The sequence below is a fragment of the Tinamus guttatus genome, unplaced genomic scaffold (genome assembly GCF_059628265.1).
Source record: "Tinamus guttatus ecotype Peru unplaced genomic scaffold, ASM5962826v1 Tinamus_guttatus_pri_ptg000098l, whole genome shotgun sequence".
Lineage (NCBI taxonomy): Eukaryota > Metazoa > Chordata > Aves > Tinamiformes > Tinamidae > Tinamus > Tinamus guttatus.
The window spans coordinates 671,868-689,865 of record NW_028288632.1 but is presented as its reverse complement, the minus strand read 5'-3'; the positions used below and the strand labels follow the sequence as shown (position 1 = coordinate 689,865).

The following is a 17,998-nucleotide window of genomic DNA, read 5'->3' as shown; positions in this document are numbered from 1 at the left end:
GTGGGTTGTTTCACCTAGGAAGAGAAGCTAGGGTGGAGTCAAGCCTACCTGTAGTGTAATTCCTTTTATCTACAATGTCTGTACAAAGTCCTGTTTCTCTGATATAAAACAGTATCACAATTTGTGTTCTATTCTAAGTTTCTTTCCAGTCAGCATTTTCCCCTCCAAGTGCTTACTCTCTTACTTGCTGTTCTTTTTTTCTTTCTTTCTGTCTCTCTCTTTTTTCTTTTTCTTCTCCCTCTTTTTTTTTTTTTTTCTGGAGCTGATGACTGTTTTCCCTGCATGCACTTATGCTATGAATTTCTTATAAACCTATATCACACTAATGATGAAAATAAAGAGAAAATAAGTTTTCTGCAACTGAATAGTAAATGATTCCTTACAGCAGTTAAATCCTTTGTATTCCAGCTTCTTCTGCCATTGCATCACCCACTTTTCTACTTAACATTTTGCTTTGTCTCCTTTCTTTATGTGTTCTTGCAGCAGAAACCACCACAGTGGAATTTTGACCTTTCAAGAAATTCACCCCTCTAAATTAAACTATTCTTTCTCAATCTTCCACTCCTACCAGGAATTGTGCTGACTTTCAATGATCAGCAATGACCTTCCATCATGACAGCATCCCCATAACTACTGGAAGTTATTGCTGAGCTAGAACTCACCACTTTGCCATCCACTGACCAGCAAGTCAAGACAGCACCAGTCAAGAGAGGGAGAAGCCCATCGATTTCTCAGTTGTGGATGAAGGATTGACTTGCTTATAGCTTGCTAGAGGGGAATGACCTCTCGGTTATTTTCCTTGTGCCTCCCTAGCCTGCTAGCAATATCAGCCATCTCGCTGAGACCCTCTCCTGTTCCCTGCTGAGCATGTCCGCTGCCAATGTGTCTCAGACATGCAAGGATTACCGCCTCAGCCACAATCTCCTTCTGCCTGGCTACATCCTGATCTTTGTTACAGGTTTGATGCTCAATGTGATGGCCCTCTGGATCTTCATGCGCTACCTGCGCCTGAAGTCTGTGGTGATGATCTACATGTTCAACTTGGCCATGAGCGACCTCATCTTCACACTTTCTCTGCCACTGCGACTTTACTACTATTCCAATCACCATTGGCCCTTTGATGACTTTCTGTGCCAGGTCTCTGGATCTGTCTTCCAGATAAATATGTATGGTAGCTGCCTCTTTCTCATGTGTATCAACCTGGACCGCTACATTGCCATTGTCCACCCACTTCGCTGGCGGCATCTGCGGCGCCCCAAAGTGGCCAAGGTCCTTTGCCTGATTGTCTGGATTATGATCCTCATGGGCTCCATCCCCACAGCCATGGTCCACAAGCAAAACCACTGTATAACACAGAACCAAACAATTCATCTGTGCTTTGAAAGCTTCAGTGACAACATGTGGCAAAACAACCTCTTCCCTTTAGTTGTTCTGGCTGAAATCCTGGGTTTTCTCCTGCCTCTGAGCTCTGTGCTGTGCTGCTCAATTCGGATCTTTTGGGAGCTCTGCCAAACCAACCAGACTAGGACGCTGCGACAGCAGAAGACCATTCGTCTTCTCTTGGTCAATCTGGTCATCTTCATCATCTGCTTTGTGCCCTACAACACTACTTTGGCAGTTTATGGGATGATAAAAGCCCACATCCTGAAGGTTGAGAAACAAACACAGGCTTCTATACGTCAAGTGCTAATTATGACAATGTTGTTGGCCAGCATGAACTGCACGCTGGACCCCCTGATCTACTACTTTAGCACTGAGGGCTTCCGAAACACCTTTAAGAAACTGCAGCGGGGACAAGCCTGGGACTCAGATATAGGGATGCTGAAGAACCAGACTGTGGAAAATAAGTCCCACCAAGTCCATACTTCCTCAAAAGTGAAACAATTCCCTTCTGACAATTTTATCCATCCCAGTGAATCTTTGCCAGCACTTCCTACTACAATATTCCTAAATGCCCCTATTGAGGACTCAGAAATCTAACCACAGAAAGGTCATGTCATTGCTGAGTTGTGGAGTGGCCTGTTCAATAGTTGAAGCAAGATGGTGGGAAACAGGTCAGGGTAAATTAGCAAACTGTTTGAAGGAGGAAGCACAGCAGGCTGTATGTGGTGGGGGCGGAACTTGGTGAGACAAAGAGGGAAGAACGAAGGATTGTTTTGAATAAATATCCTGGTATCACAATCCCACCTAAATCTTCTGGTACAGGAAACATACAGTGCACAAAAAAACCTACAGTGTCTAGTTCTTGCCAGCACGGTTTCCTATAGAAAGTCTATCCTGCCTGAGCACCTCCTTGCTGCACCTGTAACTAGAAGTTAAAACAGAGTTGGAATAATTAGAACATACATGCAGTACTCATTGCTGACAGAGTAGATTTAGTAGTAAAGACTGAAGAAAACTTTACATTTTTTTAAGCTATGTGCAACAGTGTTAGTCTAAAACCCAGTGTTGGGTACCCCATTAAGTGATTTAATTTTCAAAAAGTGTTGAAGCCTCTAGCAACTTTTGAGGTTAAGGGAACAGCTGAGTGTTTAGTACTCTTGCAGAAAACATGTTCCTAAACGTATAGTAAGTCACACATCCTAGCAAAGAAGTGTTTTGGTAGTATATCAAATGTATTTGAGCAGCTACAAATCCACACATTGAGCACAATGGGGTATACATTTACCTAAGGCAAAAGAGCTTGGGAAACACTAGCATTCTTTAAAATACACCGCCACATATGGCCACAGAAACAAAGGGATACCAACTAATGCCACTTCTGAAGATTACATAGACATTAATGCTTTGCACTTCTTCTTGTCACTTAGCTACCAGGTGATTGATATCAAAGTCTGGGTGATTTTCATTCTCAAAGAGAAATAAGGTCATAGAATGAAGCTCTGGTGAAATATATTTGCTTGCACTGTTTGTACATGCTTTTCAGCCTGCACTGTAGACTAAAGTCCTGTAAATCTCCCCAGAAGCGAGAGACCCAGCTATACACAGGCAACGCCAAAAACTACGGATATCCACTCCTGCCAGTGTCCAGGGTTCATCTTTCCACCAGCACTACAACAAAACTTCTTATTGGCTTCATCAGAACTCAGAAAAACAGTACTAGGTTATCCTGGAGAGGATCCATAACAACATATATGATTAAGAAAAAAAAAAATAGTGTCTAGAAATGAAAAATGAAAGTGTCCAGAAATGCTGTGCGGGGTAAAGCCCAAGACTCTAGACTTATAAATTAGCAAAGAATCACATTTCAAGCCTCACCCTGTGACTGCTGTGGGGAAAAAAATTAAGGCAATGCATGATATTTTTGTGTTACAGTATAGTTTAGGGATACAGGGATTCAAATCAGCCTTTCTAGTCTCCCCTGAAGACCAGTCTTGGTATTACACACAGGTCACTATAGACACAAGTGGCTAGCTGGTGAACCTCTCCATCTAATGATGGACCCTCTTGCTCAGCACATACATCACCAAAAAGCTAGTTTTGGAATAAGCCTGCAGGTGAAAGACGTTTAATGGTGTCTGAGATATGCAGTGAGAAAGATGGAGGAAGGTTTGAGGGAGAGTAGGTATTTCTGTTTCAAAAGTTCAGGGCTGTGACATGAACATGAATCACCTGCACAATAATGTGTCTGTCTGAGAAGGAAGCAAACCTGAGTGCATACCTTTTGGAGGGGCATGATGTTACTCTCATGAGGTAGAGAAGCAGTGTTACATTGATACACTGCTGACCATTTCTGCAGCTGCCTCCACCTTCTTCCTCCTTAGACATTTTTCCTCTGGTCCTGTCTGCCTTCCTCAGATTCTTCATAGATTCACATAAATATTTAGCTGGGAAGGGGCCTCTGGAGGCACTCACAGCAGATTGTCAGGGAGCAGCAAGGACTGACTGCTTTATAAAGGAAAGAGAGCTGGGAGCTGAACATGACAGCAAGGCAGTCAGAGGAAGCAGCCTCACCAGTAAGGGCCTCATCCCAAAGTACTTGAGCAAGTTGAGGAGAACAGATATATAGACAATAGCCAAGTTCAGCTAAGAATCTAAATAGTCAGACAAGCCCATGGTGACAAGGCAGGTCCAAGTTCAGACTTAGTCAAGTCAACACATCTGCATCAGGATAGAGTCTGGAGACAGTAATCAGGATAAGTCAGAGTCTGGTGATCACCAGACAAGTCCATGGTGAAAGGCAGGCCTCTGGTCAAGCCAAGAAGTCTGTCCATGGGTCTGGATCAGGATTTGGATCAATCTGATATATAGCCAGGTACAGACGGATTGTAATGTAGTTTTAGTGTAGCCAGAGAGAACTACGAACCACAGACCAAGCTTAAAAGCAGCTCCCAGGGCCAAGAGGGGTCAGTCCTGGATGAGACCTCCCAGCAGAACTTTCTGGAGGCTCTTCCCAAAGTCACCAGAGGGAAGGGCAGCCCTCAGCTGCACTGTCTCTAATTTGGCCCCACACTCACACAGCCCCAGCCCCAGGAGGGGATAGGATGTACTCAGAGCTCTGAACTAATGGCAAAGCTAGATCAGGTTGCTCAGGATTGTGAGTGCTGAATATCTCCAAGAATGGGGATTGTCCGACTCCTCTGGGCACCTGCGCCGGAGCCAAACCACTTCCAGGAGAGAGTTTTTTCCCTTATGTCTATTTGCCTTATTGCAAGTCATGGCTGTTGCCTCTCGTGCTTTCTCTGTGCCCCTGGCTCTGCCTTTTGTACACCCTCCTTTCAGGTAGGTGCAGACATTAATTAGGCTTCTTTGGCCTTCTGTCTAGGTTGAACGAAATCAGCTCCCTCAGCCTCTCTTCATAGGCGAAGGGCTCCAGTCCCCAGCCACTTTATTGATCCCCTGTGGAACTGTGCACAGGCCGTTGATGTCTCATACGTGTAGACCTAACTAATGCTGTACAGCAGTATGCCAGATGTGGCCTCACGAGCACCGCACGTGCGGTAGGCAATGATTGCTTCCTTCAACCAGTTGTCTGCACTCTTGCAAACAGAGAAGCATCAACAAAGCCACCAAGAGAGACTCCTTGGACACTGATGCCTGAGCATGATGACACCAAAGCTCTCTGGGAGACACATGTACCATCCCTGCGCAGGTGGCCCCAGCACGTACTTCTGCTCCTAGCACCTTCAGAGAGGCCCCAAACTCTCCAAAACAGGAGCAAAGAGAGGTCTTTCAAAGTCTGGCAAGTTTACCAAGTAGGAGTGAATTTTTAGGTGGCAAATGGCACAACTTTGAAAGAAGCTGCCCCCCCCCCAAATTCAAAGCAGCCCCGCTTCCTCCCAAAAAGCAGAGAGGTTCTTCAATCACAGCAAATCTCAAGAAAAACATGAGAAAACAAAAACTTTTATTTTAATTTCATTTCTGAAAATAGCTAGACTATTTTTACCTGGAGCATTTTTTAAATATTCCACCTCCAGCAGATAAAATTTTAGCTCAAATATTTTGACAAAATTATAAATAACTGAAAACCTGATCTCTTAATGGATCTCATCAGACAGTTAAAGGGGCTGCTAGACGTACTATGAGCAGCTGTAAAGTTTCCCAGTTTGGGTTTCTGAAGCTTTATTTTTATATTTTTTATTTTTGCCAGAAGTGTACCCAGTGCACAAAGCTAGATTTTGCCCTTTTGGACCTAAATAATTTTCAGCTAGCATTAATCTTATTTTTGAGAATTCTAGTCAAATTTGATCGCTTTCAATTCTGGAAGATATCTTTGTCGCTCACCTATTGTTTTATTGTTATTTTTCATATTTGCCAGAAAGAGTCAATAGATTCCTGAATAGGCCTTATGCTTCTGCATTTTTGCCTTTGTCCACCTGATTTATTATTCCATCATGTGTGCTGACTCCCAGTGAAAAGAGCCATTGACCTTATCTTGGTTATAGCTTCTTATTAACAAGTATGCATAAAGCAAACAAAACCAAGGGTATGATGGTGTTTGTCTCATCAAAATATTATTGCAAAACGTAATGCTTCATAACACTTCGAAGCATGTATTTAAATGTATTTAAAACAACAGAACAAACTGCATGAAGCAAAGGTATTCGAGAAAGAAAAAATAAACTAGAATAAAAAAATATTTTAAAATAAACTGGAATAAAGTTTGTGAGAACCTTTTCAAAATGTACAAATAACTCTCTATGGCCTATCAAAATAATTATTGAATTAGGGTTCCTGCTAAGCCTGTGCCAGGGGCAAAGGATGCTCTCTCACTGCTTTCCTGCACTTTGCATCATTTGCAGATGTATTCACACATTAAACAAACATCTTCTTATCAAGTAAGACTGAACAAATGAAAATAATGGCAAGAGGTCAGAGAGGATATCAAATGGGTACAGAATGCTTATTGGTCAGGCAGGATATTTTCAAAAATGCATAAATACTTCAAGATTTCAAGCCTTTTGACTTCCAGCAGGACAGACACATCAGTCACTTTTTAAAATGGTTGCTTATTTTGGGTGATTTAGAAACTCCCAGATCTCTGGGAGCTGAACCAGATGTCCTCCAGAGAGGCCCTTCTAACCTAAATTATTTTAGGATTCTGTGGCTTTGTGATTTAGATGCTGATCGGGTACCCCAAGGATTTTTCAGCATTCCCCAGAGAAGTGTTAAAGAGAGGAAACCAACTACCATCACCACAGTCACCAAAACCTACTGACTTCCAGTTCAAAGACTTAAAAGGAGAGTGATAGCTGACCAGTACCGCCTACTCTTAGAATTGCAGTTATTTGGACTACCAACTGTGTACCGCAGCTTGCCAAGGTGCCAGGCAGGCTACTGCTGGAGTGGTAACTGCTAAACATACTGGTGATCAGTATTGTCTCAGGGCTTCCTCGTGTCTTCCCGCTTTTCTATGGCATCTCCAGCTTCTGTTTTTATACTGTAAAAAGTCTTCAAGCATGCACTGTTTTTATTTAGTTTGCATAGCACCTTGCATGGCGGGATTGAGGCCCAATCAAGGTCCCAAATATGGTGAACAGAAAAGGTGATGTCTCAGTGCAGAGGAAAATCTGCTACGTTGCCATATGTGTCTGTCGGTAAATTAAAAGATGTAGACTTTAGCCTGTTTTAATCCCCGAAACACTGACAAGGGCACTGGTGATGTGCTCTTCCATGTTAGTTATAAAATCTGCCTGTCCCCCAAACACTGTAGTATTTGACACGCAGTGAGATACTCTCTATTTCAGCCACCAAAATACAAGGAAACAAGAAAGTACTTTCATCCGTGGTGGGAGAAGAGGAGGAATCTTTTTTTTTTTTTCCCACAAGAAAGTGAGTCAGACCTTGCCTGACTCTGGAGGGGAAAAAAAAAAAAAAAAAGAGAGAGAGAGCGAGAAAAAGAAAGGAAAAGCAGTAAAGGCAGCGCTGAGCTATAGAGCAGCCTGGCACTGCATCGGAAATGGACTCAGATGACAGGACCAAACTTGGAGCACAGCGTGATACCTGGAACAGCCTGTCCCAGCTTCAAATGGATATGGGCAAGGTCACAGCCTGTTATTCTTTTCCTCTAACGAGCATGAACAAGGGTAAAGCAGACTGAATCAGACATACCCAGGACTAGCTAGTTTGGGAGGGAGGAGGGACATTTTCACCAAAATGAATGTTTGGGAGGAAAAAAACCCAACGTTCTGGCCAGTGTTGTGTATTGTTTTTGAGTGCTTTAAAAAAAAAAAAAGTCAAAGAATTTCCAAATCCAAATCAACACACAGGGTTGCACATTTACATCCCTCAGTGACCTGGCGCGCATGCACACACAGTGCTTGGGGGGCCTGAGCAGCACCCCCAAACCAGCAGCTCCGCAAAGCAGCCCGGGCGTCTCTTACGCCCGTTTTTCGCCGACGGCCCGAGCACCCGCCGAGCGGCTCTGCAGCTGTGGCCGACCGCGGCCGCGGAGCTGCGGGCGGGGGCAGGAAGGCCCGGGCGCCGCGGGGCTCCCCGCGGCGCGGAGGAGGCGCGTGGACCGCGCGGAAGGAGCGGAGGGCGGTTCCCCACGGCCGCCGGCCGCCGGTGCGGGGCCGCAGGCCGCGCGCCCGACTCCCGGGGCGCAGCCCGCGCTCCCGTAGCCAACAGCGGCCCCCAGCGGCCCCGCGGCGGCGGCGCTCGGGGGCCCCGGCGGGGGCTCCCGGTACACGGCGGCGCCGCGGCCCCCGCCCGCGCGCGTTCGCGGGCCCCGCTACCTCGGGGGAGATCCCCCCTTTGCGGGGTGCCCTGCCCGGACTCGGCCTCCCCGCTTGGGCAGGGACCACCGGCCGCCTCGTCGCAGCTGCCCTGACTACTCGCCAGCTTTTCCCCCTGATCCTTGTTGTGCCTCTAAGGAGAGTTTTCCTTGAAAATGTTGGGGAAGAACGAGGGCCAGGGCGGTACCCTGCACCTCTGGCCCCAGGCCTGGCACGGTGCCAAGCTGGGCCGTGCTGTGCTAAGCAGAATGGCCCAACATGAGGTAACCTATGAGCAGCCCCCACGAAGCTGGGACCGGGGGACTGTGGAGCTCCTTGTCCGGCCACGGCTGTGGGACCTGGATGGGGAGCTACCCTCAGCCGCCGCCTCCGCCTGGCAGCTGCCGCACAGCCCTAAGACTCAAACGCTAAGATAACTCTCTGCGGTGTTTTCACCATCTGCTTAGGTCTGTGGCACCTCCCGTGGATGTGTGTAGGCTCACAAAGCAGCCCTAAGGCTGAGGAACTGCAAAGAAAGTGACACTGTAGTTTCAACACCTGGGCAGCCCTGCAGCCTCCCGGAGCAGGTTTTGCGGGTGGAAGGAGAAGGAGAGCCACAGGAGGAGGAGCTGAGGGCTGCTGTGCTCAGGCATCGGTGCCTGCAAGCGCCTCCGGCAGACTGCCGTGGCGCAGGAACGGTACGGTCACACAAGGGGGTCTTGCCATCCCGCCCCCCAGGGGAGCTGAGGCTGTGGCTGCATGAGGGTCCTCAGCAGTGTTTGGCGCTACCGGCCAGGAGAGTGGGAGCAGTCAAGGCTAGTTTCTGTGGGTATCACGTTTCTTGTCCTTTCCTCTGGAGCTTGCTCGACTTTAGGGAGAAAACAAAAATAAAGCAATAGTAATAATATTAAAGGGAGGACTCTGTAAAGCAGAAGGAAGTTGAGGTGTGAGTGCTTCTTTTCCCGGGAAGGGGAGTGTATTTTCTCATCAGGGTTGCAGGAATGCCTCAGTGGGAGGTGAGAATTGCAAGAAGCAATAAAAAGAAAAAGCAGATCGAAGTAATCTCGCTCATGGGGCAGGTCAGTGTCCTCTGTGAGGCTTTTGCCTCATCTGATGCGTGCAGAGCTTGCACATTTAAAGAGTGTGGCAATAAATGAAAACATGCACCAGAGGGAGAAAAAAGGGGGGTGGGGGGGGTGAGGGGAGAGAGGTTTAAACCCTTGCACTGTTCATTCGGAGTGCTGGAATTAGTTTTCTCCTTGTGGACTCTGTGTGCATAGGTGTCACGGTTGTCCTTGGTTACACAATGACAGATTGTTTTCTCCATGAACTCCCTTTGTTCCCCATGCAGGGAGAACACTGCTCACAGGAGAGAAAAAAAAAAGTAACTTCACTATTTTTTCCCACATGCTGCACACTAATCCATCAGTTATTTACTGCATATTATTCAAACTGCACTCTGCAGGCAGGACCACTGATCTTCCTGGACTCTTCCGTGGTATCTATCATTACTGTGTGGCTTCATAAATCCGAATCAGCTGCTCTCACAAGAGGTCCCTGAGCTGGCATGGTATTATTGCTTTTTTAGAGGTGGGAACATGGCAGTTAGAGTGCGTGTTCTGAGTTGCTTGGCATGTGGCGTCTCAGGGTCCTGGATGGCAGGTACACATCCTCCAGCCAGCTCCTCCTGAGCTCGCTCACCAGCACAAGACCTGAGCAGTTCCACAGATGCAACTCTAGTCCCAAACTGAGAACCTTTAAAAGGAGGGCCAAAGGATTAGTGGCCTTGGGGAAAAGATTTATGTCCTTATGCCCCATATCACCTGAGGGCTCAGAGGCAGGGGTTTCTAAGGCAGTCGCATAGGATTACAAACATGGTGTTGAGAGGAGATTAATTTTTCAAGTACTTCTATATCAGTGTATGAAATCTAGATAATTAGCAAGGGGAATGAGACGTTCTCATTGATGAGGATATACTTGATATAATTAGCATTACAAAAACCTGACAGGACAATTTGCATGATTGCAGCACTTAAGTCTCTAGTTACGGACTTATTCAGAGGGGACAGAGAGGTGAGAAAAAAAAAACAGATAAAATATGCTGATACACATTAAAAATAGTGGCAGGTATATTACAGCTGCTGGAGATGCTGGGGAACGTTGACCGGCAGTGTGTGCTACCCAGCGCAGGCCGGGAGAGGGCAGAGCCACGGGTCTGCTGCCAGCTGCTGCTGCTGGACGCAGCACGAACAGGCAGTGTCGCTGCAGCCTGTGGCTGCCACAGGCAGCGGGCAGTGCCGTGAGACACCTGGGGAGACGTGTCGGGAGCTCTCTTGCAACCGTAGTAAGGATGCGACGTCATTAAAATTATATCTAAATATATATTTATGTGTGTGTGTGTGGCAGTTTTTAAGCATATAAAGCAGCAGTGCTGCAAGCTGACTTACAAGCTCTGTTGGGCCAGTGAGTAGTGATACAGTGATACAGAGGTTGCCCTGTGATCCTGTTGCCTTATTTGCATATCTGGAGAGCAACCTTAACCAGCAACAGGCACACTCGGTGCTCTAAAAGGACCCATCCCCAGAGGAGGGAAGCAGTCAGGTGTATTTTGAAAATAAAAGTGCATGTGACAGACATGAAAGGTGAGATAGGTTGCATTAATTAATATAACATTCTGCACTTTGTACCTTCTAATGACAAGAAAAATGAAAGCTATGGGGAGAGAATCTATCACTAATGGACAAATATGATTAAATATGATTAATATGATTAATATGAGAAGCAATGGGAAAAAACTCTAGATATTTAATTTTAACACATTTTAATTGACTTTATCTGTTTCAACGTAACTTCTAGTAGCAATACACTGCCAATCTCTTAGGCAGATTGTTGCGCAGGCAGAGTGAGCATTTCAAAAGGAGATGGCCAAACTTATAACTCAAGTAATATTTGATGCTTCAGAGGGCACTGCCATGCATAAGTTTCTCTGTTTCTTTTGCTTCAAACCTGACTCTGAGCTCTCTTTGTGTCATTTGTCAGACATGAATTAACAAGGAATATTGTCTTCTGGAAACTTGGGGCTCTGCCTGCCAAAAGCATGATCCATCTGGAAGAGCAGCTTCCGAGAGACACACACCAAAGCCTGTGATGAAGCAGGCCGTACCTGCTTGTCTCAAAAGCTCTGTTTCTGCCCTTGGGTTGGCTTCTGCTACCCTGTCTGGGGTCTCCTTCATCAATTGCTTAGTTTCCTCCTGGTTCAGGGTGTAAGTGGTGAAATAGTAGATTAGTGGAAATAGCCTCATCACGGGTGATGAATGAATCCAGCTAAGGTTTGAATGTACTGCTTTTTCTGCCTTGGGCTTGAGAAGGATAATATGGGGATGCTCGAGTTTGACGGGCAGCTCTTCCGCTTGCTGTGTACCTGTTGGCAGGTGAGCTCTGCAGAAGATGGTCATCCTGATTAGTGATAGCTTAGGCTGCCTGTGTGATGCCAGGCACTGTATTGTAACAAAGCCTGAAAGGAAGAGGCAAAAGCTCCTAGCTGTGCTGGAGAAAAGTCTCATGCTCCTCTGAGGAAAAATTTGAAATGTTGACAGAGCAGCAATCCTACCATGAACATAGGATCCTCATAGCACTGTCTCTGGAACTGGATATTGGGGGAAATGTCTAGAATTTCCTTTTGTCTTGGCTCCATGGATTCATGTCACAGTGATGGACATTTTTGGAATCTGAGATGGGCCTTTGCTTATGTTTAAACCTGCAGCTGGTTGGAATTTGCAGCTTCCCTAGTTGTACAGCACACAAGTGCCTGTTGATGTGCCTTGTCCTGCACCAAAGCTGTACAGAATCCATGTGGAGTTTCTTCCCCACGTAGCTTAGGGGGTGATTCTCAGGCTAGGATTTTGGTGAGAGACGATTTTCATGCAGGAGAAGAGGAGGGAAGAGTCTAAGCATCCATAAAAGGTGCTGGACTGGAAAAAAAAAAAAAGAGGAGGAAAAAAAGGAGAGAGAGGGAGTCCATTTGGCTCGTCATGCAACTGAAACAAGGAAACTAGAAGTTTTGCTGGTAAGATGCAGTGCTGTTTGTCTCCCATTTCCATGCCCAGTGTTGTCACTCTCTTCCTGCTTCCAGCTGGCTTGCAGTCTCACTCCTCTCCCTGTTGCACTGGCCTCATATTCCTGCCTTGTCCATAGTTCCTGAGACCAGGTTCCTTATTCAACTTGTCCCTAGACCATCCTCTTTCCCTAGACCATCCCCTGGCTTTTCTTTCGTCCTGTTTGCTCTGATTCTCAGACTTGTCATGGTATTCAGCCAGTCAAGGTTCTTCTCTCTCTTTCCTACTCCTTAACTTTCCAGGTACTTATTCCAGGTCTTGTTCCCCATGCCAGTTCTAGTATCATTAGCCTCCTCATCTCCATTTGTTATTCATAATTACCTGTCCCCAGGCTTGTTGTCTCACACTGTCCAGGCCTAGAAAAGTCCTCAGAGGCTGGATAGTCCTCAGAGGCTGGATCCTTCCTCTTGGATCTAGGGCAAAGCAGGGGTCACAGGAAATGTGTGTCTGCCACCTGCACCCCTAGTATGTGCACAAATGTTTTTTGACCTTTGTGAGATAGTATTCAGGGAAGGGGTGATCTTTGGAAATGTGTGCAGTGAAAGTGAACTGGAATTGGGCAAGGGAAGGCTTATCCCTTGTCTAAATTTTTAGTGGAATTTTCTGGAGTACCTAAGTAGCGTATCTCTGGTGTGAGGGTGGCACTCTTGCAGATTCCAGCAATCCTCCTCCAAAATTTGAGTAGGCCAGAGCTGTTCATAGTAAGGAGATGTTCTTCCTAGCATACATTTTTAACAGTTTAAAATGAATTATTTTTCCTCTCTTCTTTCTGAGAAGCAGATTAAATGATTTAAAAAGTGAATAAATCAGATCTAGACAGACAGTCAAAAAGGAAAATTTCATCTCTAGTCATAAAAATGATAAGCAACTGAATACTGTATGGTGAGAGCACTCAGACAGTCTCGTTCCAGCTCCGCTTGTAACTTTCTTCTTGATTCATCTCCAGAGTTTGAGCTTGCTTCTTTTGGATGTCCCTAAAATTTAAGAATAACTTATAGAAGCAAAAAATATTTATCCAATATATGGACCTATACATGGAAAGTATTTAGCACTCTTTTTGCTATAGGTCATACCTTCTCAGAAGCTTTTTCTAAATTGTGAAGCAGATGAAGAAGGAGAAATGGGGCCCAGTAGTTGGAAGCAGCCTCTTTAAACACAGAACCCATAATGTTTCTTGGAAAAGACAGTGGGTCAAACCCGAAGGCTGGAGTTTGTCCCACTGTGGCCCATCTGTTAGCAATGTCAGCAGCATCAGTCAATCAATCTGAAAGTAGTCTAGTGACAGCTCTGAAAAAAATAATATGAACACATTTAAGCCTCACTTAAAATGGAACATTTTGAAGTGATATGATTAAATTTCGTGATTTCTTAAACCAAAGGACTAAGCATGTGTTCGCCTAGCACAGCCCGGCTGAGAACCTGTGGCTTGGTGCATCTCGTTGCCCGGCCCACCAGAGCCCCTGCTAGCCCTGCTTGGTGCCCAGGGCAACAGGCCACAGCTGCCGCCCCTGCCCGATGCTGCTCCTTATCCCTGGTGGTGACAGCCACCTCGCTCCCTGGATCAGGCAACAGCAGCTTCTTTCTCTGTGACAGGTGCGAAAGGGCAGAGCACTGGTGGAGCAGGACCTGAACGCTGATGGAGCAGGACCTGCATGCAGCCAGGTGAGGAGGATGGGAGGAGAGCAAGGCAGGCACAGGGAGGGGAGCAGGGAGCAGCTGCTGGCAGGGCAGAGAGGCTCCCCAAAGCAGGGAATGGCCAGGCGGGACCCCAGAGCTGCTGCTGAGGTTGCTCTGATCTCCTCCTGCAACTGCTGCACAATAATATCCTGGACTTTGCACGGGAGCAGGTACAGAGCATGCTCTGCCACCAGAGCCAAAAGAAAAGCAACTGCTGGTGCAGTAGAGCACCAACAGACAACTATGGGACAGTAGCATCTAAATTGTAACAGATTTTGTTAAATGAATGTGTGCCCAAGCCATAGATCTATCAAAATAAAGCTAGACTAGCTAGGAGCAGTTTAAGTTCCTCCTCTGCATTAAGTGTTCATAATGTTTTACTAAGGAGATCTAACATTGGTCTAACTACACCACATGCAGACGGTGTAGTGCAGCTCATACTTTGCTAACTAAAGCCTGTCTTAGCTCAGTCTGAAGTCCTCTTCTCTGGTTCTTCAATTATCTTCTATGTAAATAAGCAAATGATAGAGGTTGTCCTGAGGATGCAGATTTGAGACCTATATTTAATAGGTAACAAAGTGCACAGAAACAGGAAAAACAGTGAGTGCAGAGGAATGCCAAAAGGATTCAGTGCTTTCGAGCTCCGAGTTCGGAGCTGCTTCTCCAAGGCTACAGCTTGATGTTGTTGTTCTTTCTCCCAACTCATGCTGAAAAACCCCACGCAGACGAAATGGGCAAGCCTGCTACACAACAGTCAGGAGGAAATTCAAGGCACTCTGCCACCTTCCACCGCCCTGTGCTACCAGCAAACAGTTTCTGTTTTAAAAAATCCACCACAGGGAGAACTCTCTGTAAAACGCGGAGCTACGGAGGGGGATCCAGCAGCCGCTGCCAGGGAGCCACCAGGCAAAAGGAGCTCACCTTGCTAGCACCAGCAGCACCAGCTCCCCTCCAGACTCTCCAGGGGCAGGAAGCCCTACATGTGACATGGGCAGCCCCTTCCTTCTGCCTCCCCTGAACGAGGCAGGGTAGAGGCTCTCCCCGTGATATCCCGCCACAGCACTGGTGGGAGGTTTCTCATCAGGAAAAGAAAATACTTGATGCACTTTCCCTTGATGGATTGAAGGCTTTTTATTGCTGCGCAGAAACCCAGTCCCCATGTATCCTGTGAGTGTCCAGCTGGGGGAACATGGGCACCTTCTCTATACCCTGTGAAACTGTGAAGGAAACATGTTGCTGTGTTGCCGTGATTTCCAACTGTTGCTAAATCCAAGGAGATACTTTTAGTCCATGAACTCTATTATTTGGAGTCCCCATTCCAGATATTGGAAGTTAAATTGTTGTTTTCTGCATGGAATACAGAAATTAATCTCGCATGCAGTTATTTCAGTTTGGAGAGTTTACACTTTCTCTTCCTGCTTTATGTATTTTGAGACTTTCGCTTGCTTTAACAAGAAGTTAACTTTGCACATGCTGGACTATGCTTGCAAGAACGCATGATGTGTATGTCCAGTAACACCAGTGAGGTCAGAAATACTGTCCTGAGCTGGTAACAGACATTTAATACAGTGGAAGTGCAAAAATTACCAATGTGTATGAAAATAAAGCACAGAGCGGATAGTAATAACCATGCTCAGGAGCAACGTATGGTCACGTGAGCAGAGGGTGAGATTAAGAGCTATCTCTTTTATGGCAGAAACAGGATCATATAGATGTGAGCAGATAGTTCACTTCTGGTAAAGCTTTAGCAAGCCAGCCAGGTTGCTGCAAGTCAAGAGGAGCAGGAGGCCTTCCAAAAGCGGCACAGCATCCAGCAAATTAGGTCAGGACTGCAGCCATTAGTGCCCTATCTGCACACCTCCGAAGTCCTTCAGCCGCACGAGTTTGATACAGATCAGGTGCAGACGCATGATTGCGTTGCCGCTGAATGACACAACCGGGTGTTTGTTCCGGCTTTGAGCTTTTGTACCGCTTGTGCAGTGGCTGCAAGAAGACGGGCAGCTTCGGGTTCGGCAGTGGGACTGCAGGGCAGCGCACCGTGCAGGAGTCACCTGCGGGGCTCAGTGCCCTTCGTGGCAAGGGCGCAGGGTGTGGGTCTCATCGCCCTGCGAGCAGGTTTCCGGCACAGCAGAGCAGGGCCTCGGGCAGAGGCAGGGAGCAGGCGGCAGCAGGATGTGGAGTGGAGGCAGCAGCGGGGCTGCACAGAGCTGCTGCAGGGTGGTGACGAGGCAGAGCCTGGCAAGCGGGTGGCACCCCTTGGAGCCGCCCGCACCACGAGGCTCCATGTCCCTAGGAGCGAGCGTGGCCGAGAGGAGCCCCGGCGCTGTCATGCGGCTGCAGGAAAGGCGCAAGCTCCGAGCCAGGCCCTGTGGCAATAGGGAAGGAGGCAGGAGGAGAGAGGAGGGCGAGACAAAGCGGGGAGGCAGGAGCGAGGAGAGGCCGGGAGCACGCAGTGAGGCCAGGCACAGCCGCAGGGTCAGGTCCCCGCCGCCACCGCCGCCGCTCCGATGGGATGGCCGTGCTGGGGGGAGGGAGGCGAGCGGCGCGCATTATGGGATGGCAAGGCCTGCTGCGGCGGGGGAGGGCGAGCCAGGACTATTATGGGATGGCGAGGCCTCCCGCGACCGGAGGGGGGCAGGTGGGTGGCAGGGAGTATTATGGGATGGCGGGCCCTTCTGCGGTTGGGGAGTATTATGGGATGAGGATGCCCCATGGTGGGGGGGAGCGGCTGTGACTATTATGGGATGGCAAGGGCCTCTGCAGCCAGAGCAAGGGGAGAGAGGGATATTATGGGATGGCACAATTCCCAGCGTGTGTGACCGGGGATTATTATGAGATGCCTCCATACCTACTGCGGGGTTGCCTCTCTGCCAAATATTATGGGATGCAATGGACAGAGGGAAGGGGGAGGGAGGGAGCTATTATGGGATGTTGGTGCAGTCGGGGGGAGGGGGGCCTCCAGCCCGAGCCAGCCGTGTTTCCTGGACGTACCCGCTGGGACCCTCCCAGCGCTGCTGCCTGGCTGTCTCCCTCCGTCCCTCGCTGCCTCCCTCCCCGCGGCTGGGCCTTCTCCCTGGCTCCAGTGCCCCCTTCGCTGCAGCCGCCACAGGGCCCCTCGCCCCTGCTCCCCCCTCCTCCCGTTTCTTAACAGTCATAACCAATAAAGCAGGCAGAGTATTATAGGATGGCTGCTCGATGGTGTGGGGGTGGGGTGGGGGGTGGTTGCCATGGAGCATTTCCCGTGGGTGGCTATTATGGGATGGACTTGTCTTTGTGAACTATTATGGGATGTGCCCAGCTCTGCAGGGTGGGGCTGCCCGGGAGGGCTGCGGGGACCTGTGGCGCGTTGACCCCGGTGGGAGAGGGCCCGGCAGGCGGCGGGTGGGCACATGCAGGTATGCGCTGGAAGCAGCCGAGAGGCAAAAACATACAGAGGCCATTGCTGCCAGCTGCGAGTGTTCTACAGAAACTCTCTGTTAAATCCGCAAGGTGATGAGACGGACATTTAGCTTTCCCATCTCCAGGAACCTAGGCATTTATGCTTTTTTTAAAAGCAATTTCTGTAATCTTTGTAGCTGCGGAAGGGGAAAAATAAACGTTTTTCAAACCACAATGCCAGAGTATCCCACTGACTCGACATACAAAAAGCAGAGAAACATGGATCTCAAATGTATCTTTTAAGCATAACCCCACATGTCACAAAGTAATTCCAGGAACTGACAACTTCAACTCTGAGGACAGGGCACGTCTATGGGTGCAAAGTGAGGCTCGTTCCTTAGCAGAGCAGGACCTGATGTCAACTCCTTGTTTCCAGGAGGTTTTGCAGCCCGTCACTGATTCTGTAGGGAAGGCAGAGCCCCAAAGGTCCACAGCTGGCTACTGCCTGCTGTGGGATGGCAGAACTCCCCCACGGGCACCCACAGCTCTGGTAGCGTAGCAGACCTCCGGATGCTTCTGAGCCCAAGGGGTCTGGTAGGGGTCACCCAGGACCGCAGTCTCCCGAGGTTAAACACACTCGTGAAAACTACAGGGAAAAAACAATTCCTTTCT

The 17,998-nt window shown here is 48.0% G+C and overlaps 1 protein-coding gene across 1 annotated transcript; it reads left to right on the top strand.

Annotated features, from left to right (window-relative positions):
* The first annotated feature begins 867 nt into the window (after positions 1 to 867).
* On the top strand, positions 868 to 2,181 carry LPAR5 (lysophosphatidic acid receptor 5). The gene has a single exon (XM_010226686.2). It carries the CDS (start codon positions 868 to 870, stop codon positions 1,978 to 1,980), a length of 1,113 nt encoding a protein of 370 aa, XP_010224988.2. The 3' UTR covers positions 1,981 to 2,181.
* Positions 2,182 to 17,998: the final 15,817 nt, after the last annotated feature.